This window comes from Montipora capricornis, chromosome 14 (genome assembly GCF_036669925.1).
Source record: "Montipora capricornis isolate CH-2021 chromosome 14, ASM3666992v2, whole genome shotgun sequence".
NCBI lineage: Eukaryota > Metazoa > Cnidaria > Anthozoa > Scleractinia > Acroporidae > Montipora > Montipora capricornis.
In genome coordinates this window covers 2,164,476-2,187,500 of record NC_090896.1, presented here as the reverse complement: position 1 = coordinate 2,187,500, position 23,025 = coordinate 2,164,476, and the positions used below count along the sequence as shown (strand labels likewise).

The following is a 23,025-nucleotide window of genomic DNA, read 5'->3' as shown; positions in this document are numbered from 1 at the left end:
AAGGGTCGATATTGTTCCAAATTATAACCACATGACAATTAAAGTTCCTCTGACCGGCTTTCGATTTATATAGAGAAATGTTTAAAAACTGAGAATTTCGAGTGGTTCGCCCAGTAACCCAGATTCTAGTCGTAGACTGATCCCTTAAATAGTCCGGAGCTTGGCCAATCATACATTTAAAGGCATCGCGTTTTATTGCCCCCTTTTGAACAGATCCTTGGCCGCACTGGCAAGGTTCTGGAAGTCGACGAGGATGGAGATCTGGTGGTTTCAGTGGAAGGCGAACATTGGGTGTTGAATCCTGCTGCTGTGACGTATGTCACTGATCCAAGTCCCGCTCAGGCAACAGCTGACGATGGTCATAGTGCAGATGAACCATTAGGAGGTACTACGTTTGTGATTATAGGGAGCTTAAAAGCACCCAGCGCGGGTTGGAAGTGCCGGACGCGGCAGTCCCTCCTAGATTGTTAAACTAATCGTCTCAAATAGTAAAAGGATACTTCGCCATGTAAATGTAGAAGTGTCAAGACAAGTTAAAACTCAAGGCTTGAAATTAAGGAAAATGTCCTGTCGCAATTTTGTGACAAGATACGAAAATTTAGTCGCAATTCTTGGTTTTCACTCACGTGATCAACAGCCATGTTTTTCAACGAAAACAAAAGAAGACGTTAGCATAATAATAGCTTTCAATTCCCGGAGGATTGCATCGCGACACCAACATGGCCGCCATTTCATTGTTTGGGGATACCAACATGGCGGCCGTGACGTCATGTGAAATCCAAGAATTTCGCAGATTTTAGTCGCAAAATCGTCGCGCTGCATTGTGTTGTCAGCGGCTTAGCAAAACAAAATATGAGCCGGCAATACTTGTGTGTAAAGAAACCGCTGGAAATGGCGAATGATCGAAGGAATAGAGTTGTTCACGTAACATCGCAGCTAAATTGCGCTACAATTACGCTATGTTCAGAATGAAAGAAAATTCACGGCGAGAAAAAAATAATTTTGTCATTTCTTTATTTGTTTTAGCAAAAGTAGCAGCAGAGTGGTAACTGTTAACCCTTTTGTTTCGAAAGAGCGAAGGTGAAAACAAGTCGCATTTTTGCGCCCTCTCCAGATATTTTAATCGTGAAGGGAAAAATTTCAGTTGCAAATGCGACTGTATGAGTCGCAATTTCAAGCCCTGAAACTGTTTGCGTTGTCGTTACTATAGGGAGTTCAAGAAGTTAACGACGACGGTTACGCCAGGCAACGACAACGCCATAAATTTAGTAGTAATATTGAAATTAGTAAAAGAGGAAAAAAGATCGTACACGCATTTTTGTAAGCTTCTCTCCCGTTATCGTCAACAACAACAACAACAATGACAACGTGGGCACATCGCAGTGAATCTTTCATTAGGGGCTTTAAGACATACGTTTCTCTACTGTAAGTAGTCTTTTACGTTTATTCCATCTCGCTCATGTCGCACAGTGTGGGCGAAGTATCCCAAAAGTATGCGCGAACGGTTTCAAGGTAAAAGTAGACAAGGAAAGGTTCACATTTGTATGCTTGCGTTTCGACAAAACTTCAAACTTGGTGATTTCACGTCGTTGTCATACATAGTACTTCAGAAGTACTTCCTACAATACGTGCAGCACCGTTCTCTTCCTCTTTTAACCAATGATATTATTGTTTTTTGGGATTGCCTTTGCCGTTGCAGCAGCCGTCGTCGTTTCGTAAAACTTCCTATTCTCTCTCTCTTTACATCAAATCCGTCCGTACCAGTCCATTCAGTACAGAATACTTCGCCCATATTGTACAACGTAAACGAGATGCAATAGCTCAAACTTATATTGTGAAGTGACGTTTTCATCGCTGTAGTCGTCGTGGTTTCTTAAACTCCCTGGTACTACTTTGCAATAACATTGTTGTCATAGTCCCTGCCGTTGGCATCGCCATTGCCACCGCCAAAACTAATTACAATATACCTTCCTGCCACCTTGCCAGTGTTAATACCAATGTAATGGATGGCCATTCCCGATGAAATTACCATTGCCTTGGACAGTGCCTTCGCTAATACCGTTACCGATGCTATTGTGATTGCTAATGTCACTGCAAACGCTGTGGCCACGAGTGTACCTCCTTGGTCTATTGCATCATCTTGTTTCGATGCCACTTTGTCATCGTCATCTTCGTTGATTTTCATTGTCACATCGTAATCATCGTTATTGTCATATATTATTGCTGTTGATGTTGTTGTTCTTGTTTCACCTTTGCTCAGAAATCCAGTTTATCAGGTGCGAACTCGAATTGTTTTATTATCAGTACGAAGTGTCGCGGGTCCTTTTAATACTAACTGCCCATTTATCACGACACAAAGGGTGAGGGGGTGCTACAGTTGTCTTAACTGAAATTAAGTGGGAAGTGATCCTCAATTGTCTCGGTAGACAACGGGATTCGAACCCATGCCCTCTGCGATGCCGGTGCAATGACTAACGGAGCTATAAGGCCACTCAGTTGGAATCAAGTCGGTTTGATGGGCTCATGTGTTCCCTTGAAAGGACTTTCATGTTTACTTCAGGAGTAAAGTTAGAGCGACATTTAAGTGAAATTTGATGTGATCCGGAATTTGGGGAGAAGGGAAGGGGACACTTCGTTACAGTTAACAATATACCGATCTTGTATCCTGTTATCCTGCATTTCTAGAAATCTGAGTCTGCTTAACCGTTACATGTTTTCTAGGTTTAGTCCAAAAATTCTTCAGAGGATTACTACAACGCACCGTTGTAGAAGGGATCGGGAGTCACCATCTGGTAGCTGCCTGCAAACAAAACAATCTTTCAAGAGTTAGGGAAATCCTAGATAATCATCCAGAATCGGTATAGGAAACGATCTGATTTTGATAATAATTATTATTAATTGTATATACAAGTCTAAACAAAAGGCCATTTTTTTCCCAAATCAGACGAACGTAAAGTGCTACTATGACCAAAAAAATAATTATTTTTATTTGGATTTCAAAACAATGGTAACTGAACAGTAACTGGCCCAAATTTTAAGCCTTGCTTTTAAAAAGACATCTGTTTGTTTTAACCGGAACTTTGAAATCTTGAGAGAGCTGGATCGAGGAGAAAATGACGTCAAAGACTCAATACTTTAAGAATACAATACGTGTGTACGCGGCTGAATCAATATGCAGCGCGGGAGTTTCGGGCTTTCAGACTTTTAAACTCGCATATACAATAAGCTGCGTTGACACGCTGAAATTTTAAGCTAGTGAGTAAATGACGTCACTTTTCCCTAGATCCAACTCTCTGAGGTCCAGTTGGTCAGTTTGGAACGGGGGTAATGGCGGACCGAGAAGTCAAACACTTACACTCAAAGTAAACAACCTTTGGATAAAAATCAAAGCTCAAAATGTTGCCAGTCAAATGTTAAGCAATCACACTATCTGAAGAAAAATAGAGGTGATTTTTTGATCATAGTAGCACTTTAAATAAAAGTGTAGCAAAATCTTCAACGCTGGTCACGTTACTAAAAATATATATATTTAATGAATATATATTTAATTAATCCTTGGTAATAGCCTCGTAAACTTCTTTGAGTATTAACAACAAGATTTTCCGATCAAGCATAGTTTCATGCTTCTCTGGTTTGAAGAAATTTGATTGTAGCTTTAAAGTAACAATTCAGAAACCAAACATTCCACACTCCGGTCTAGTTCTGCATCCTATTTGCGTTATTGCATCTTATTGATGGTTTGCATCTGACGTCACAGCAGCCATGTTGGTGTACAGAACAATGCATTAAGATGTCTTCTGGGAATTTGACTCTATTATTAAGCAAAACTTGTGGTGTCATTTTCTGCTTTTTTGAACACCAACGTAGCTGTCTGATCACGTGGATGCAAACCAAGAATTTTTTTAAAAAGGAAGCGAAATGCTACTAATGAACGCGCCCCTTAGTAGCATATAAAATAACTCTTGCGATATCTTTGGATTACCTCTAATGAAGAAAACAGACAGGAATGTCGAAACGTTGTGTCTTTAAATTGCAACTTTTTAAGGTACATTTAAATTTCTCACAACCAGAGTAGCATCAAATCATGTTTGAATGTCAACCTGGTTGCAGTGTGAACTGTTTTTATCAGGGGTGATCCAATGGTAATCTAATGTTAATCCAGTGTTAAAATCGTTGGGTCTTCGAATCGTAACTTTGTAAAATACATTCAAATTTCTCACAACCAGAGTAGCATCAATATATTTCCACGGTGTGAACCTTAACATTTTCCGATTTTCCGTGAGCCATTATCGAAAAAGATATCTCTTCAATATTATGACTAAACCAGTTTAATTCATAATTCATTTTAATTGTAGCTCTTCGTAAATGTATACACTTCCAATAAAGTGTAGATTTTATTATAGATTGTAGATATTCATGACATGTTAAAATTAGTATTTTAGGCCTTCACAGATGAAGAGCCACATCCTTTTATGTGGATATACTGTGAATAAACCGTTATTATTATTATTATTATTATTATTATTATTATTATTATTATTATTATTATTATTATTATTATTAAGTTATTTTTGTATTTTTATCTTTATTAATTCGCGGGTACTTCACAGTGTAAACTAGCTTTTAGCTAAGCGTACCGATCACCTAAATAGATTGATTGATTGACTGACTGATTGATTGATTAATTAATTCAAGATCTTACTTCATTTTCAGATTGACGAAATGGCAGGTGGCCACACACCACTTCATATAGCTTGTCACGAAGGTCACTGTAACGTCATTAGAGAATTGATTGATAGAGGAGCTGATAAGGACAAAGTGGTAAGAAGCAAATGATCAATTTTCTCCGGACATGCCCGCCCCCTTTCTTTCGAAAACGGTCCGTTTAGCAAAGCAACGTTGAAAGGGAAGAGGAAAGGTAACAAGTTGAACCAAACACGATTCTGGGGACGATTGGTTTAGCCTGCATAATAACAAAGCTGCTGTTGTCAAAAACTTGGCTCAATTTTCGTTTTTTCAATAAAATCTTACAATTCCTGTAATTCCTCCTCGAGAAACAAATACTCCTCCAGGGACAGTTAGACCAACTGGGTAGGTCGAATATTAAAACTTTCATTCTTCTACCTTTTTAAAAAACGAACTAGTCTTGCTAAAACAGGGACTCATGAGATTAATTTAAGTTGACGACCAAGAATACCTCATAACTGCATACATTCTTAGACTTGAGCCGTTAAAGCGGGCACTTTCATTCTTTATTACATCCACTTAGAAATCGCTGGTGATCTCCTTGCAATCTGATTGGCTCTCAGAAGTGCGATTTACTCTCGAATCGCATTATTTTTTTGCTATAAACCGCACCATTTCCCCAGCCAATGAGAAAGGACCACGAAAACAAAACAATCAATCAGATTTCAAGGCTTGTTAATGGTAACCAATCAAATTGGTGCTGACTAAAGTCCTGTATTTGAGCGATAAAATGATTATTGTTTGATTTCTAAATGGATGTCATAAAGTGGTAATTACAAATCGAACTCGCGCTTGAAATCACACGTATGATGACTCAGTTCAATGACTATTCTTTATTAAGGTATATATGTTGGATTTGATTTTATTTTCATTTTATTGACGTGCAGGATTCTCAAGGATACTCAGCCATGCATCATGCTACTTTCGGGTGAGTTTACTTGCATTGCCCACGGGAAAAAAGGATGATTCAGAGCTGGGCAGGAAAAAAACCCAGGTCGAATTGCTCCTGGGCAACTGAAAGTGGAATTCGGGTTGTCCAGTGGGCAAGTGAAATTAGCCTCAGAAATATTGTTAATGATACTTTCCAGCAAGCCATGAACATTGCACACCTATTGGGTAAGTGATATTCGAGTGCGGGCAACTGAAAACTGAAATGTACTGGCCCACTGGGCAACTGTATTTCTAAATTTTTTCTCGCCCTGCATAGAGCATTTCACCCACGTAGACTTTACATTTGATTTTCGGTCGACAGTGAAACGTACAGTATAAAATTTATTCAAAGAAGACGACACGGTTTCATTCTCGTCTCGACACTTGTATAAGCTGTTGAAATTGTAGAGAACTTAAAGTGAAATGGAACGCGCCAAGTTAGACGTAACCTCGGAGCATGGCGAACGGCGAATGCTCCAAATATATACGGTAGTTAATTTACTTTTATATTTACTTGTAAGACGAAAATTTATCGCAGCAAAACGCCTAAATAGCCTAAATAACAAATACTTTTCCTTTAAGGTGACTAAACACAGTTTTTAAGCACTTATGTTTACTTCCCTTTCTGCCATATGTATGCAGTTTTTGCCTGGAAGCTCAAACTTGGTCACAGAGTCACTGATAATTGCTACCACATATATAGTATATATATAGTTGAATCATTTTTGTTTCCATAACATCAAAGAATTAAATTTGAGATACCTTCACATCTAACACTTAAAAATTCCCTGTAAAATTGAATTTTATTCTTCACTACTGTAAAACCTAACTGAGACCTTTATTATTTCCACTGAAGCTGCCATTTTTCGTGCCGTGACCTGCTGGAAAAGCTCTGGAATCACAGTGTGCATGTTTTGCTAACTAACTTGGCGCAGTGTCTTGAATTTTTGCCCACCATTGATCAAAATGCTAAATTTGAAAACTGTTCTTTTACTACAGAGCTGCAGTAACGCTCTCACTTTTTGTAAAAAGCTTATGGACTCATTTTTTTCCAAGCCAGTATATAACATATACTATAATACCAACGGCGATTCTTCTAACCTTAAGGGACAAAACTGGAGAAGCAGTGAAGTTCTTATTACAGAAAGGCTTCGATCCGAATGTTCAGCAGGGTGAGAATAGATCCACGCCATTGCATCTGGCGGTTAAAAACAACAACGAAATGGCAGTGCGCATCCTGACCGAGCACGAAGGCTGTGATGTCAATTTACAGGTGTGTGCCACAGGTATCTGAAGACTTACAACAATTCGTTCCCTCAGTCGCGGAACATGCATATTTAAATAAGGATTTTTTTCCTGGTTTGTAGCGACGAGAAAATAGATCATACTGATCCGACTTGACTGCACCAGTGTCTTTCCAAAACTGAGTCGGCAAGCGTCTTATCGTCTTGCTACAAGATTAAATAGGTACTTCAGAATCTCTTTAACTTTTATGTGCTAGAGTGTTGTCACGTGACGTTATGGCGGCCATGTTGGTTTCCCTAAACAAAGAAACGGCGGCCATGTTGGTGTTCCCAACTAATCCTCTGGGAATTGAGCTCTATTATCATGCAAACGTTTTCTTTTGTTTCTATGGAACAACAAGGTTGCTGATCACTTGAGTGAAAACACTCTATATGGCGTAAAGTTTACGCTACAAGTCCTCTTTTGGTTCCGTCTTTACTGGCCTGAGTTCGAGTTCCGTTAGAGCCTTGAGGTTTTTATGCTTCTTTAAAATTGCACAAGTTGCTCTCTCAACTGTAATTGGTGATCTGTATTGCAACGTCAAATCACCACGTATCCGTCGTTCAAATATATTTCAAATGATTTCTTCCATACAATCTTCGCGACAGCGTCGTTACATTTGTACTAGTTCTTCCAGAGGACAAATGGGTGAAACAAATCAATTGTTGTTTTCTTGATTTATTTTCTTTTTCATTTTGTTTTTAAGGATCAAGCAGGCGACACTCCTCTCTTCGACGCCATCGCCGATGAGAAACACGTTATGGCTGATATGCTGTTGAATCATCCGCGACTTTTGTTGGCGGTTACCAATGGTAAAGGCTTCAATTACCTTCACTTTGCTGTACTCAAAGGAAACAAGCAGTGAGTAAACAGAACCTTTGACTTAATAAAATCATTAAGGACTGTCTTAAGTCAACTTTGCAATCAGCACAACCACAAGCAACTTACGCAGAAAGACTTAGGTTATTAGTTTCTTTTGTCCTAAAGAAAGATGCCAGCGATGAAAACGCCTCTGTGTTTAAGTCTGTTGTTTGTGTTTTTGCTTAAATCAGGATCTGAGGGAATCGAAGTTCAAAAATCATTCGCGCTGTTGATGAGTGTTAGCATATTTGGATTAAACCTTCCTCGCCGTTTCGTGTTACTCTAAAATTTATACCTCTGTGAGACGTTAAGAACCGACATACTGTAGCCATTCGCCAAGAAAAGCGGAATTGTCGTCGGTGTTATCGTCTGACGTATTGCATGTTGTCAAACGCATTTAAGTGTATCCATTTAGAAGTGTAGAGGCACAGTGGTGTAGGGGTCATCGATGCGGACTCCCGCGCCCTGGGTCATTCGTTTCAGGTCTAGCTCAGTCGTTGTGTTGTTTTCTTAGACAACAAACTTTGCTCCACTCAGTCTCTCTCCACCCAGGTGAATGAATGAGTACCGGCTTTGCACTAGTGGGGTAAACCCTACTATGGACTAGCATCCCGTCTAGTGGGGGGGTAACAATACTCTCAGTCCCACTTAAGCCACTAGTAACCGGAATAAGCTCCGGCCCTATAAGCCCTTGCCGCTCGTGTGCGACTTTACCTTACCTACCATTTAGGAAATAACAAAAAAGGTAAAGTGTATTGGCTAATTAATTATGCATTTCATCATTATCCATGCAGAGCTGTTGAGAAGTTGCTTGCGATGGGCGGGAGCGTTTTAAATGTGACAAAAATTGATGGTTTCACAACACTGCACATTGCTGCAATCAACGACCATCGAGAAATAGCTAAACTCCTATTGGAACAGGTATGAGATTATTTTCTTTTATTCTGAGACCGGGTCACGGTGGAAAGGATCGAGATGTCTCTTAAAGGAGCTCGGTCATGATATTGTGGGTTCAAAAACAGACATAAAAATTTTACTTAAGTAATGGGGAAATAGTGAAATAACAATTTGTTAGGGAAGATAAGAACCAAAGAGACAAGAATAAATGGAAGCATGGCCAGGACGGTGAAGGGATGCAGAAGATTGAAACGGATTACAAACGATCTTTTTGATAAATTGAGGCTAAACTTTTCAAAATCCAACACCGTGACGTCGCTCCTTTAAGTAGAGAGATTAAGCATGACGTTTACGAGAAACGCAAACGTCAGACCAAAATTGGCGTTTTGCCAAAAATCAAAATAAACTTGTTTCATATAAGTTCATTTCTTGCCTGTTTGCTACAGGTATCAAGTTACTTCTCAAAAGAGAGAGACGAGATAGTTTAAGGGAATTTCATGCTTTCGTTTTAATATATTCCCCCGCATTAGCCTCCATTGCAAGCTAGTTCCAGTCCAATACCAAGAATACGAATATGCTCTATTCGGCTAACTCAGTGTTGTACCCAATTCAAATCTTTTGGGAATAAAACGTTTTGTTCCAATTATTACTATATCATTTGAATGTGAATGCTACATTATCATGCAAATGCAATACACAAAGCATCTTAACCCCTAGAGATTTGAATTGGGTACAACATTGAGTTAGCCGAATTGGTCTATTCTATCAAGTCCGGCCAAGCTGGAAACCTGATTAGTTTTAATATCCAAGTGCCCAAGCGTTCTGAATTTAATGAGAATTTAAGAAAGCAATTATTTCATTCGCGCTAGTTGGTTATGGGACTGGTTATAGTGTCGTCATTCACGTGATCAGCAACTTTGTTTTTCCACCGAAATAAAAGAAAACGTTTGCATTACAATAGAGCTCAATTCCCGCATGATTAGTTGGGTACAACAACATGGCCGCCGTTCCATTGCTCAGGTACATCAACATGGCCGTGGTGACGTCACGTGAAATCTCTCCAAAGCCAACTTGGCGCTACGCACCTCGCTGCCTGTTTATCATCTCATATCCGACGCGCGCTCATGGAATATTTGTTACAGTGCGACCGCGAAAACCGTGAACACTTAAAATATGTCAGGAATGATTATTGTTTTTTAGTTAATCATGTTGTGGACTTCAAGCGCCAAAACCGCAAACTGAATAACCGTTATAATAGAGGTATTCGCGACCGCGCCATATGTTGAAAGCAACAATTGCTTCGGAGCCTTCGGAGATCCAGTAATCGGTGAAAGGACAAATACATGCGCTGTTCTGTTTCTTTATGAGTAGTCTCAGGGCTCAAACGACCAGAATTCAATTACCCGGAAAATCTAAAGCCGACGCAATTCTTGCCACGCAAACAACAGCAAACACTGTGCGGTTTAGCGAGTGGATTTCTGACGCGATGTTGGACAGAAATGATACTCCTGACATATTTCAGTTGTGCACAGTTTTTCCAGTTGCACTGTAAATATAATGCACTGGGGAATATTGTCTACGGTAACCATAACACGTTACACTCATTCAAGAATATGGCGCTCAGGAAATTTGAAATTGAAAATAAGTTATTCTATTTGAATAATGTTCTCTTTGAAGGGGTAAAAGTTCCCTCTGATGATTCCGCGTTGTCTTTTAGCCCGGTTGTTGTGTAAGTGCTTTAGCGACACAGAATCAAACTCCCCTTCATCTGGCAGCTGATGAAGGCTACCCGGTCATGGCAGAGATACTTTTAAGTCATGGTGCTGATGTTAATGCAGTGGATGGTGATGGCGACACTCCACTTCACGTCACTCTGGCAAAGGAGATTTTCAATACTGGGATGGTAAATGCGTTTCAATTCTGGTTTTCACTAGCGACGCAATCACTTGCGCAAGCGTAGCAGCTCTCATTTCACCTTGAAAACGGCGTCGGCGCAAGCACAAACACGTCGTAGAACTCGGATTTTTTTCCAAGTGTCCCCGAGCCCTAGCTCCCACAAGTCTCCTATAGCTCAGTGATAGAGCATCCGAACTAGTAATCGGAAGGTCGTAGGGTCGACTCCTGCAAAGAAGCATTCGGGTTTTCTCCGAGTATCCCCGAGTCCTAGCTACCACGAGTCTCCTATAGCTCAGTGATAGAGCATCCGAACTAGTAATTGGAAGGTCGTAGGTTCGACTCCTGCAAAGAAGCATTCGGGTTTTCTCCGAGTATCCCCGAGCCCTAGCTCCCACCAGTCTCCTATAGCTCAGTGATAGAGCATCCGAACTAGTAATTGGAAGGTCGTAAGTTCGACTCCTGCAAAAAAGCACTCGGGTTTTCTCCGAGTATCCCCGAGTCCTAGCTACCACGAGTCTCCTATAGCTCAGTGATAGAGCATCCGAACTAGTAATTGGAAGGTCGTAAGTTCGACTCCTGCAAAAAAGCACTCGGGTTTTCTCCGAGTATCCCCGAGTCCTAGCTACCACCAGTCTCCTATAGCTCAGTGATAGAGCATTCGAACTAGTAATCGGAAGGTCGTAGGGTCATCTCGTGCAAAGAAGCACTCGGGATTTATCCGAGTATCCCCGAGTCCTAGCTACCACGAGTCTCCTATAGCTCAATGATGGAGCATCCGAACTAGTAATCGGAAGGTCGTAGGTTCAACTCCTGCAAAGAAGCACTCGGGTTTTCTCAGAGTATCCCCGAGTCCTAGCTCCCACAAGTCTCCTATAGCTCAATGATGGAGCAACCGAACTAGTAATTCGGAAGGTCGTAGGTTCAACTACTGCAAAGAAGCACTCGGGTTTTCTCCGAGTATCCCCGAGTCCTAGCTTCCATGAGTCTCCTATAGCTCAATGATGGAGCATCCGAACTAGTAATCGGAAAATCGTAGGTTCGACTCCTGCAAAGAAGCATTCGGGTTTTCTCCGAGTATCGCCGAGTCTTAGCTCCCACGAGTCTCCTTTTTCTCAGTGATAGAGCATCCGAACTAGTAATCGGAAGGTCGTAGGGTCGACTCCTGCAAAGAAGCACTCGGGTCTTTTTCCGAGTATCCCCGAGTCAATATATTGAAAAGAATATCTTGTCTTCAAAAGAGACGGAATACACTAAGACCAAGACGTGCGTGGATGGACAAAAAACGGCATGATTGGAAGGGATTGCATTCTGCTAATGTTGAAAGAATTCAGCCCTACGATAATTATCCCCATTAAACTTCGTTATTCCTCAGAATCATCTTTTCATGTTATCTGAAGCAAGGAATTTCTTGCGGTAAACAAGGCTAGTTAAATTCATAACATGATAGCATTGTTTTTATGGATTCAAACGTTTTCAGACTGTTTTGATGACGTGAAAGGTTGAAAGCTTATGATCAGTTGAAAGTTTTCTGTGAAACGAAAATAGGGAGGTTTAGGCTGCTTGCCTTGCCGACGTCGCTTAACAAGTATTTAGTCTTTACGGTACTTTTTTCAGTTGTAAGACACACAAGGGACTTACGAGAGCACACAAGAAGTAAGAAGCGAGTGCTTCAAACCTCTTCTCTAACACCGTCAACACAATCGCGTGTTTCATTGACCGTTGCAAAGCACGCCAACCTGAGCCAGTTAGCGTGGTTTTAAGATTTTTTCTAATTACCTAGCACAAGCTGAACTCACAAGATTATATTATTGCCTTTCTTGCAGCCAGGCATACATTTGCTTTTAACAGGAAGAAATGGACGATCTTATGCGGCTGTTTCGCGATGTTTGCTGAGTTATGGAGCAGATGTGCGACGGGAGAATAACAAAAGCGAAACACCTCTGGACAGATGTACAGGCACAGAAGTTGAACAAGCTATCCGCGATATTGCAGCTAAAGGGTAATGGTTGCTCGTTTTAAACGGATTTCATAAAATAGTGCCGTGGCACCCTCCCTGAAATGTCCATTCGAAAGCTTCCTAGATCTGTTTGGTGTTTCCGCACGCGCAACTCGCAACTGTCAGAAAAATGCCAAAATCCATGAAAATGGGGGACTCGTTCTGTAGGACAAATGTCACCAAGTGTCTCCTTGCTCTTTCCTTCAATGTCGACGTTTCCAGGTGTAAAATTCGCCCATAAGACATTGCGGTCGTTTGTTTTTGTTTTAAAGTTACGGCTTGTCGAGCAAAGGCGTGATCTGATTGGCTGAATGCACTGAGGAGAATCACGCGGGAAGTTTAGGGATAATTTCGTGTTACACAAAATTCAGTCTCGGTGCGCAATGACTTTTGGGCGAATGTGGGCCTTCAAGTGCTCTTCAAGGAAACAAAATCAGTTAAGATACGGTGGCTTTCAGTGGGCTCTTTGTGATGTTTGCATTGCTGCAATAATTCTGGACATAAATAGAAACCTTCATTCTGTACGCGGCAACGGATTCCCAATTTGCTTCGCATCGATTTTAGCCAAAGCAAGGTGTGTTGATGTTTGAAGTGTTTCCAGCAACCTTTCCGCAACCAAGATGAAACACAAGTCAAGTTGCACAGAACATTGCGCAGTGTAATGGCACTTTAAGAAGCTGGTATATCAAGATGGTTTCAGTTGTCTTGAAAAATATCGAAAGGCGTAACATAAAAGGTGAAACTGGCCTTTTTACAGCTGAACTAAAATGTGTTTTGAACATTTGAGAGGTCTTCGCCATGAAGGCAACTTAAATTTTTGCGGAATAACGTTTTAACGTCGTGAAGATGGCAGTAACTGCGAACATCAGCTAATCTAAATGTCAACGTTAGTTTTCCCAGAAGGATTTTTCCAAGGTTTATATATATATACATACATATACATATGAACAAGCGTAATGAACTGGTAACTTTCTGTAGGCACGCTAACAAATTTCTCCTAAAGAACTTTAAGCCCACAAATGCCGCGCGCTAGCAAGTGTTTAACCCGAACTCCCGCGCGCTAACTACTGTTAAAGTTCAGTTTCTGTTGTTACGTTGGCGTTGTAGACGACCCTTGAGGTGAGACAGTTGTTTTTCAGTCGGGCAGAAAGTGACACAACCGGAAAGAACTACATTGGACTAACAGAAGGAACTTTTAAAGGTTACACGCAGCACAAACTTTCTTTTCGGAACAGAAACGATTCAAACAGCACGGAACTATCAAAATATATCTGGACACTCAAAGACAACAACACCAATTTTACAATTAACTGGAGTATTTTAGCGACCGTTCGGCCTACAGCAACAAAAGCAAGCGGTGCCACTTGTGCCTCACGGAAAAACTTTACTTAACGAGAGCCAAGAAGCCGTCTTTATTAAACAAAAGAGCAGAACTCATTTCTGAATGCCGCCACGAGAATAAGTTTTACTTAGCAAATTTCACAAGCCGCTAACAATAGTTCTATAGAATCTTTATTTCATACGTAGATCAGATCATCACACTAGTGAATTAATTAGCTACTTATTTAATTTGTATATAAGAAGGTACGTTCTTAGTTGAATAAAGTTCTGTCTGACGAGCGCTTAGGCGCAAAACTCAGAGTAACAGAGAGTCGATGCGTCCTCTTTAATCCTTCAACTTATGCATACTTAGCTCTGCTACCACAGCATTGAGCACTTTATGCCAAGGTTGACTCTACCTCCACATTTATAATATATATATATATTTATTTATTTATTTATTTATTTATTTATTTATATATTATATACATTTATTTTCAACCTTCATTTATTTCTAGAAATTCCCATGCTACGAAAACGCCAACTTTTGCCCGAGGAAGCAGCGGTTCTGTCGATTTACACGATGAATTGGCAAACGAAGCAGACCTGCTTTGTACAGAATTAAGCGTAGATGAAAATGCAGTCGAAGATAGCGAAATTGTGGAAAGAAAGGAAAACGCAGGTGATCTCAGTAATCAAGAAGGGAATCAGCGAGGTTCAGGCGAAATTGTGGATGAATCGCAACAAGAAGACGAAGAACAAGAAAGAGGAGCACAAATGATGGAAGTTGAAGATGTCCAAAACAATCTTGTTAAAACTTCCGCTCCATGTATTGTGGTGAGGATGATCATATCGTACTCTCTTTTTTTCCCGTACGGTGGTAATCCCCGGGAGAGTAACTTTGCGTCATATTATAAACGTGGTCATGGATGACATGCAATGGTAGGAACCACCAGGCTTTATATCGGTCCATTTTTAAAAGCGAGTCCACAGGCAAAGTCTCTCCTACAGTTTTCATCCATTCAGAAAATAAAGCTTATGTTGGTACTTTGTCAATACTTGGAATATGGGGCAACGTAAATGAAGTTAGCTGTCTGACAATCGAGTTTTGATATTTGTTCAACCATATCAAGGGGACGACTTTCGCGTGACCTTGAAAAAGTGTTCACAATTTGTTTCACGGACCAATGTTTGGCGACACTTAAAACAAGGCTTATTCTTATTCCCGCCAAGAAAACTCCTAATATGGGCAGTGAACAGTTCGATTGCCCAATCACATTACTGCATTTCAAATTACCCCAAAGAGAAATGCCGATCGCTTTCCAGAAAGTTCCATGGAGAGATGACGTTGTTTGCTTCCGCGTTCGATAAGCCACTAATTAAATGTTTTGCATTTTTGTTTACGTTCTCTTTTTACGTTTATTTTTCGAGGTCATATGAAAATCGCTCTATACCTTAAGAGCTAACTCGGTGACCCCCACTTTTTATTGCTGGAAATTGAGTAGCATTCTAAGATAAAACAAGCAAATATTCTCTGGAGAGCACTGAAAGCCACCTTAAATTTTCACTTGTTTTAATCTGGCAAAGCGTTTGACTATAAGGGTCACCGGCTTGGTTTTTGAGATATTAAATGTTCAAGTGCAACATTTTTTATTTCCAATTTTTTCGAAGGAGAATGTTCGTCTGGAAGTAACCAATCAAGGACAGGAAATGTCTTCCGTAGAAGTCTTAAATACGAGGTTGAACAGGACAGATTTCTTGATGGAGGTGGATGTAGCGCACGAAGATAAATCCAAAATGACAGATTTGGGAGCTGGCAAGATTACAGGTGACGAGACAGAAGCCAAGAGGGAAGTACCAAGCTGTAGAGTTTGTGAAGACAATGAGGCGATTGTAGCATTCAAGCCATGTGGTCATATTGTGCTTTGCAAAGGTACAATACGTGATAATTATCCATTTGAATGCAACACATTTCAGAAAACCTTTTTCTTTAGTTTCTTGCTTTTCGTTATTGATGCATACGATAACAGCTAGACCTGGCGAAAGAATATAACTTCGGTTTGCAGTTTTATAACAGTTGCGCGCTATTTCTTAATTTTGTTACCATTACATAAAATCATAGGTGCGGTTATTCTCTTTCAGAATGTGCACCTCGACTGAAGCGGTGTTTGGAATGTCAGACGAGAATCACTGGGAAATGCACAAAATGTGAGTGAAAACCTCCATTGTTTCAGTGGAACAGCCATGATAAGTCATGATACTTGGAAAAACGGCAGTCTTTATAAACATAATGCACCAGAAATGGAAAAAGCGGACTGTTTAAAACAGAAAATCTGGTTATTTTTCCTTTTGTGAGCTAACGTTTCGAGCATTGGACCTTCGTAAGAGCCAAGGGTTAATGCCCTGACGAAGGGCTTTCAAATCGCAATAATTAATTTTCTTTTCTCAATTCTTTTAATAAAACCTAAATGTCGTGTTTCTCTTCCCACCGACGCAGCACCGACTGTCGAAACCAACCCCGAAGAATAATATCTCTCAGATAGTACGTGCCCTGTGCTTGGCTAAGTTATTAGCGGGCCATATTCTACGGTACGGCCAGCTAAATTTGAGATTTTGAATAAAACATTCCCTATCAGATTTTTCATGTAGTTTATGTTACATTAACTTGTAAAACTGTTTGTATCTTGCAAGCAGCTATTTTAAAAGGGAAGGAGAGTTACTCGTTTTTTCAGATTCAGGAGGCAGTGCGGCCCAATGGTTAAGGCGCTTGCCTTAAGATCCGGGGATCCCGGGTTCAAGACACGTTTTGGACACTGGTTGACTTTGTTCCTGGTAGTCCCTGGTTGAACTTCTCAGCTGCACTTGAAAATAGCCAACTAGCTTGCCTCCGCACAGTTGGGATTCTTAACAGTTGTTGTTGAATGTTCTGCTATGTCGTGATTGTGTTCGTTGGCCCTGAAAAGGACCCTTTAGAGAGTGGCCAATTAAGTATGTGTGTGTGTATTTTGACGCCGCAATCTTTGTGGCGGTTGAACCTTACGCTTGAGTTCAACTTTTTTCCACTCCCGCGCGCCTGACAATCTCAGAGATAAAGTAAATAATAAAAAAATACTAACCGCGTTTTTCTCGGTCCGTACTGAAAGTTACGAATCTTTGTTTTTTGCCTGTTGATTCGTGGCCCGCGGCCATAAATCAACGGTAAAAAACTCCGTCCGTTACTTACAGTACGGACTTCGAATTCGGTTGGTGAGAGGTATTTAACGAAGTGACCACCATTTCTAAGTCATAACGCTAACTTAACAAATACTTTGGCGAAGCCCGTAAATCAGACACGAATGACCGACCATCAACTTAGCGATTCAGGCCAAGAGTTAACCCTAGAGAACGGGCTAAAACAATAATCTCACCAGCGCACGCGCAGACTAAAATTGCCTCTTTATATTAATCAACTCGTTTTTGCTTATAATTAGATGGAACACCGATAATTGATGTCAACAACAAGTCACTGGCTGCCAAATACCAGCAACTGGAAGGAAAGATAAGAAAGTTGGAAGAGTCCATTTTGTGTTGTATATGTGTCGAAAGGAAAAAGAACGTGGTGTTCCTGTGCGGTCATGGAACGTGTGAATACTGTGCTGAACAGCTTAAGACCTGCCATATTTGTCAGAAGCCAATAGTGAAGAAAATTCCCATATTTTAACTTTGGCCGGTTTATGGACGATAGGTTAATGTACTGGCCGAAAGACTGGTGACTATCCCTTTTTTTTTAATTTGGTAGGAAAAGTAGGATTACCATAAAAATGAAATTGGTGTAGCAAGCATATTTTTTTTGGAACAAATCTCAGCAAAGGCGATGAAGTTAAATGTTCTTGCTTAGTTTGTAGCGTTACAGAGCACATTTATCGCGAAAATTAATATACTAGTGGGGTGGTCACACGATGAAAAATTATTCTGCCAAAAAGGCTTCGACAGAACAGGTATTTACTTTGAAAAAGTATTAGTTATATCAGCATAGAATGGACTCTGGAATGGAAATGCTGTCTGCCTTGCATATTCATTCATCGCTTCCATGTTGATTGTAAAACAATAGGGCCCATTAAATGTTGTGATAAGGACCGTGTTCTTTTTGTTACCGAAGACAAAAGAAAATACCAGCATCTGAACGCAGTTTGATTCTAGAATGAATTATCTGGCCCAACATGGCTCGCCCGGGTTCTTATGTTTACGTCATCAAGTTGAGAAGGATAACGGAACAAACTTTGGTGGCCTGACCCTAAACATTTTTGCTACTGTCATTGCAAGTCAGATACATGTGAGCCCGAAGGCATCTCACCTGAAGATTCAAGCGTTGCACTCTTACGCCCGCAGACCAGTTGGCAGGAGCTATGGCATGGAGCCTACAATTCCGGTTCCTTTCTGACTGTCAATAGCGATGTTTTCGTGACGTTACCCACTGTTGTTAATAAGCCAACCAGAACCTAATTCAAGGCACTTTACTCTCACGGTGCCCTCTCCACCCAGGTGTATAAATGGGTCCGGCGAATTTAATGCTGGGGAGTAACCCTGCGACGGACTGATATCCCATCCAGGGGGAAGTAGAAATACTTCTAGGCGCTTCATGCCATGGAAACTGGGATAAGCTCAGGCCTGATGGGCATTCTGGCTCGTATGCAGAGACTTTACCTTTTTTACCAGAACCTAATTGGCAGTTGACTCCAAGAATTTTGTTCCGTGGTTGTCAAATTTGATTATTAAAAGAAAGTGACGTGAATTTTTTTAAACAAGAAATATCGCCATATTTGGAACGGATCTCCCGCCGTCTGCTGTGCCAATTGTCACACGTATTCTATATTAGACGTAGATGTTGCAGGTAAAATCTGGTCTCAAGTTGAATCAGTTTTTACTTAAGTAAATTGGTGATCATCATTTTACCTAGGATGAATTTGCACTCAAATGAATTGAAGAAACTTTAACTGGAGCCTAAATTGAGCCTAAAGAAAAATTAGGGTCAGGATAGGATTCGTTTTGGTTGTTATATATGGCTATCAATCATGACTTATACGAAAGTATATAATGAAACGAACTGTGTTAAGATGAGCATGTCCATCGTTGTAGTGTATTGGCGAAGACACAGGACCATAGACCTGGAGGGTTTGAGTTCGAGTATCGGTAAGTGCATAGTGCAGTTCTTTTTTCCCGTACTATATGTGGTTATGTTGAAGCTGAATGGATAAGATGGTGAGAAACATTAAGAAGTTGTGTTGGTGTTGAGAGGTGCAAGACAGAGCTGGAGAAAAGGTATAGGTGTTTTCAATTCCTTTTTGGGGGGTTAAGTAGAGTGCATATGCAGCCTAGGAATGCAGAATGAGGATCACCGATTTAACCTAGACAAGAACGAATTCAACCGGAGACCGGATTTGACCTACAACGTGGATTTGTATGTATAAATTACACTGTCTGGAAAGAAAAAAGGCAGATGAGCCTGAAATAACCGGGTCTGAAAAAACGATCACTCAAGTGTCTGGCCCTTGTGACAAGCTCCTAAGATCCGCTACTTAGATGTAACTAAATAAATACCCGTTCGTTGACAATTCCTCAGTGTTCATTCATTACCCATGCATTTTACAGTCTCGTTCGGTTTTCCCTTTGCAGTATGGTTCTAGCTTTCTTGTAAGGTTTGGAACTTCTCGGAATGTCGTCGGATATCTTTGGAACTCTTTGGCAAAGCTGATGTTAACATTTATTCTTATCTCCTTTTTTCCTTCTTTTCGGGGTTCTTGGGGGTTGGAGTATTAGTCCACAGCGAAGAAACTTATAATTAACAATTAGACCCTTAGCCGTTGCGGGATACGGGTAAATAGCCCATGAGGCGAAGCTGAATGGGCTATTGACCCGTGGCCTTTGAGGGCGAAGGGTCTAATTGTTTTTAGTATCCAACTAGCCGGACAGAAAAGGCAATAATAAAGTTAGCAAATGCAAGCTGAAAATATATTTATTTGGGAATAAAACGAATAAAAGCCTCTTGCTTTTCGCTACTCGAGGACTATTACTAATATTTTTCCAGTAGCGTAGCCAATCAAAATGCAGAATTTGCATTAGTCCACTAGTTGGGTGATACTAATATTTTATATCACCTGTGTTATCCACTAACAATCTCCCCAATAATTATAATCACGTTATACAACATAACTCAAACCAGAATAAAACGCGAATCGTTGTCATTTAGAGCGAATTTTTACTTTAACTATAAGAACTTTTTCTTACGCCGCTGTTTTCGTAAAGGGTGATGCAAAAATAAAGACAAGCAAATGAAATACTAGCCGCGTGATATCTTTTTCCCAAATTTCGGCCAAAAGTTTCTCTTGATTGGGTTAAAGTTCCTAATTCTTCCAATTTTTCCTATCTTTGTGTCTAAGACGAGTGCAAAATGCACCATAAATAAATAACTCTGCTCTCATACTGAGACAACAATTGCTCCACGGCTGTTAGTGGCGTCAGCCTTCACCTTTCACATTTTTTTTTTTAGGAAATGTATGTTAACCAAGGTGTTGCGGTTTCAATTCTTTTTTGTTTGTTTTGTTTTGTTTTGTTTTGTTTTGAGAACGGTGCCCCTTGGAAGCTTTCAGAGTTATTTAAGGGCTCCTGTTTTTGTTTTGTAAAGCACTATTCATTTCTCCATATAACAATTTAATTTATTATCATTACCGTTATGATTATCATCATCATCATCATTGTCATCGTCATCTGCAACGTCATAGTCATAATCGTCGTCACCATCTTCCTTGTTATTATCATCATCATCATCATCATCGTGGTCGGCATCATCATTATCATCATCATCGTCGTCGGCATCATCATTATCATCATCGTCGTCGGCTTCATCATTATCATCATCATCGTCGTCAGCATCATCATTATCATCATCATACATCATCATTATCATCATCATCGTCGTCGGCATCATCATTATCATCATCATCGTCGTCGGCATCATCATTATCATCATCAGCGTCGTCGGCATCATTATCATCATCATCGTCGTCGGCGTCATCATCATCATCATCGTCGTCGTCGGCATCATTATCATCATCATCGTCGTCGTCGCCATCATCATTCTCATCATTATCGTCGACGGCATATCATCATCATCATCGTCGTCGGCATCATCATTATCATCATCATCGTCGTTGCCTTTGTCGTCATTGTCGCCATCATCACTGTCATCGTCATCGTTATCGTTATATTATTGTCATTGCAATATTTCATAAAGGGGGTAATGTTTTTATGAAGTGGTACTAGCACCGTTAGTGATTCTAAAACAAACAAACCTTCCCCTATGTTTTCCTTGTTGGATGAAAAAAAAACGTGATCAATCTTTGCAACTATATAGTCGATCACCTCTTTCTATCTTTAATCACCTCATTGGTGCCTTGTATGTAACAAAACGTGAAGTTGTTAAGACACGTTACCCAATGGACTTTGCGAAGCGCTTCGGCTTCCCTCTTGATTAATGCCGCGCGTGCCACGTGACTAATTTTTTTTCTTTGATGGCATTTTAACTTTAAAAAAGCATAATCTTAAAGGAACGAACTATACTGAGGCGAAATTCGAATAGGCCACTTCGGAAAATACCATAATACTCATTGTTTGTGCCCCAAATTTTACATAAGTATTGTTTCCAGTTTCTCTTGGGACTTACAATGGTCCCAAGAGAAAACAAAAACTATGCTTATGCAAAATTTGGGGGCCAAACAAGGAATATTATGGTATTTTTCAAAGTGGCCTATTTTGGGCTGTTACATTTGAATTGTAAATTGGACTAAATTATGCAAGTTTTTTTCTCACACGTCCCAACTTTATGCCGATGAAAGAGATAAAAGTTACGATTCTTGTTATAGTTTTGTCTTAATTTTTTTCCGAAGAAAAATTTAACTAAATCCAAGAGTACTAGTTGTCTTACGGAGTGATTTGTCGATGAAGTTATGGAGTGAAGTTGCGTTCTGTCGCTGTTAGAAAGAACCTGGCAGAATGAATTGAACATAGCGTGGCAGGAAACACGAGCAAGCAAAGATACTTGATATTGTGGGCTTGGACATGACAGGTATTTGACCAAAAATTGTGCATTTGGGCTTTTTTATGTACTTTTCCTAAGGGTTTTTCGCTGGTCGGGGGAGTTAAGCTTTGCGGAACTACTCAGCAACGTTGAATTTCAATGGAGATGTCAGCTGAGTACACTTTAAAATTACAACCGTTATGCACGGCCCAGCGCAACGCACGAAATAGACCAATTCGGCTATCTCATTGTTGTGCCCAATCCAAATCTCTCGGGGTAAAGATTCTTTGTGTATTCAATACTTGGAACAAAACGTTTTATTCCCAAAGGATTCGAATTGCGTACAACATCGAGTTAAGACGCTGTTACGCTGTGCATTTTTTGTGCAGCTTGTCTCGCAACGACATTTCTGCAAACGTTCTCATATTAGGAAACAAGTTGTTTTACGGATGTTACACAGAGCCACGTTTCGTGCAAATTGTCTCGTTTCGATAATCACATGGGGTCAAAGGAACATTTTTATTTGCTAGTGCCGCAAACCGTTCATTGCGACACAAGTTGCAGGACAGATGTTACACTGCACAATGCTTAAAAAAATTCGTTGCAACAATACCATTTGGGAAAGTATAACTTAATTATGCTTTCTGCAATTGTTTCTGCAACTTGTCTCCCAACACCAGTGCGAGACAGGTTGCATAAAAATTGCACAGTGCAACAGCGGCTTTAGCCGAATTGGTCCATTGCTTATCAATAAATAAATTATACTTTAATTTGTTTTTGGTTAACTATTTTTTTATTTTATTTTAGAGAGTTGAACAAGTATTCCATTTCTTTTTATTGCTGCCCACCTGTAATCTTGAATTTTCTTTGCTGAGTCTTTTATCAGCGTAAAGAACAAGTCTCTTTTTCCGTAGTTAATGATCAACAAAACCCCAATTTAAACACGAATAGAGAAATTTTGAGTGATAGTATTAACCGTATCTTTCTTTAGCTTATTTTCAACATTTGTGGCGTAGACAGAACATTATGAGAAGCAGTGTGC

The 23,025-nt window shown here is 40.1% G+C and overlaps 1 protein-coding gene across 2 annotated transcripts in view; it reads left to right on the top strand.

Annotated features, from left to right (window-relative positions):
• LOC138033219 (uncharacterized) overlaps nt 1-19,521 on the top strand; it is an 84,518-nt gene extending 64,997 nt beyond the window's left edge. For both annotated transcript variants that reach the window (XM_068880984.1, XM_068880982.1), the window contains 13 exons: nt 214-385; nt 2,722-2,858; nt 4,714-4,821; nt 5,634-5,674; nt 6,784-6,949; nt 7,667-7,821; nt 8,616-8,742; nt 10,436-10,621; nt 12,438-12,613; nt 14,449-14,767; nt 15,602-15,863; nt 16,073-16,138; nt 17,401-19,521. In XM_068880984.1, coding sequence (XP_068737085.1) covers nt 214-385; nt 2,722-2,858; nt 4,714-4,821; nt 5,634-5,674; nt 6,784-6,949; nt 7,667-7,821; nt 8,616-8,742; nt 10,436-10,621; nt 12,438-12,613; nt 14,449-14,767; nt 15,602-15,863; nt 16,073-16,138; nt 17,401-17,630 — 2,145 coding nt within the window. In that variant the 3' untranslated portion in view covers nt 17,631-19,521. The remainder of the gene's footprint in view (nt 1-213; nt 386-2,721; nt 2,859-4,713; nt 4,822-5,633; nt 5,675-6,783; nt 6,950-7,666; nt 7,822-8,615; nt 8,743-10,435; nt 10,622-12,437; nt 12,614-14,448; nt 14,768-15,601; nt 15,864-16,072; nt 16,139-17,400) is intronic.
• The last annotated feature ends 3,504 nt before the right edge of the window (nt 19,522-23,025 follow it).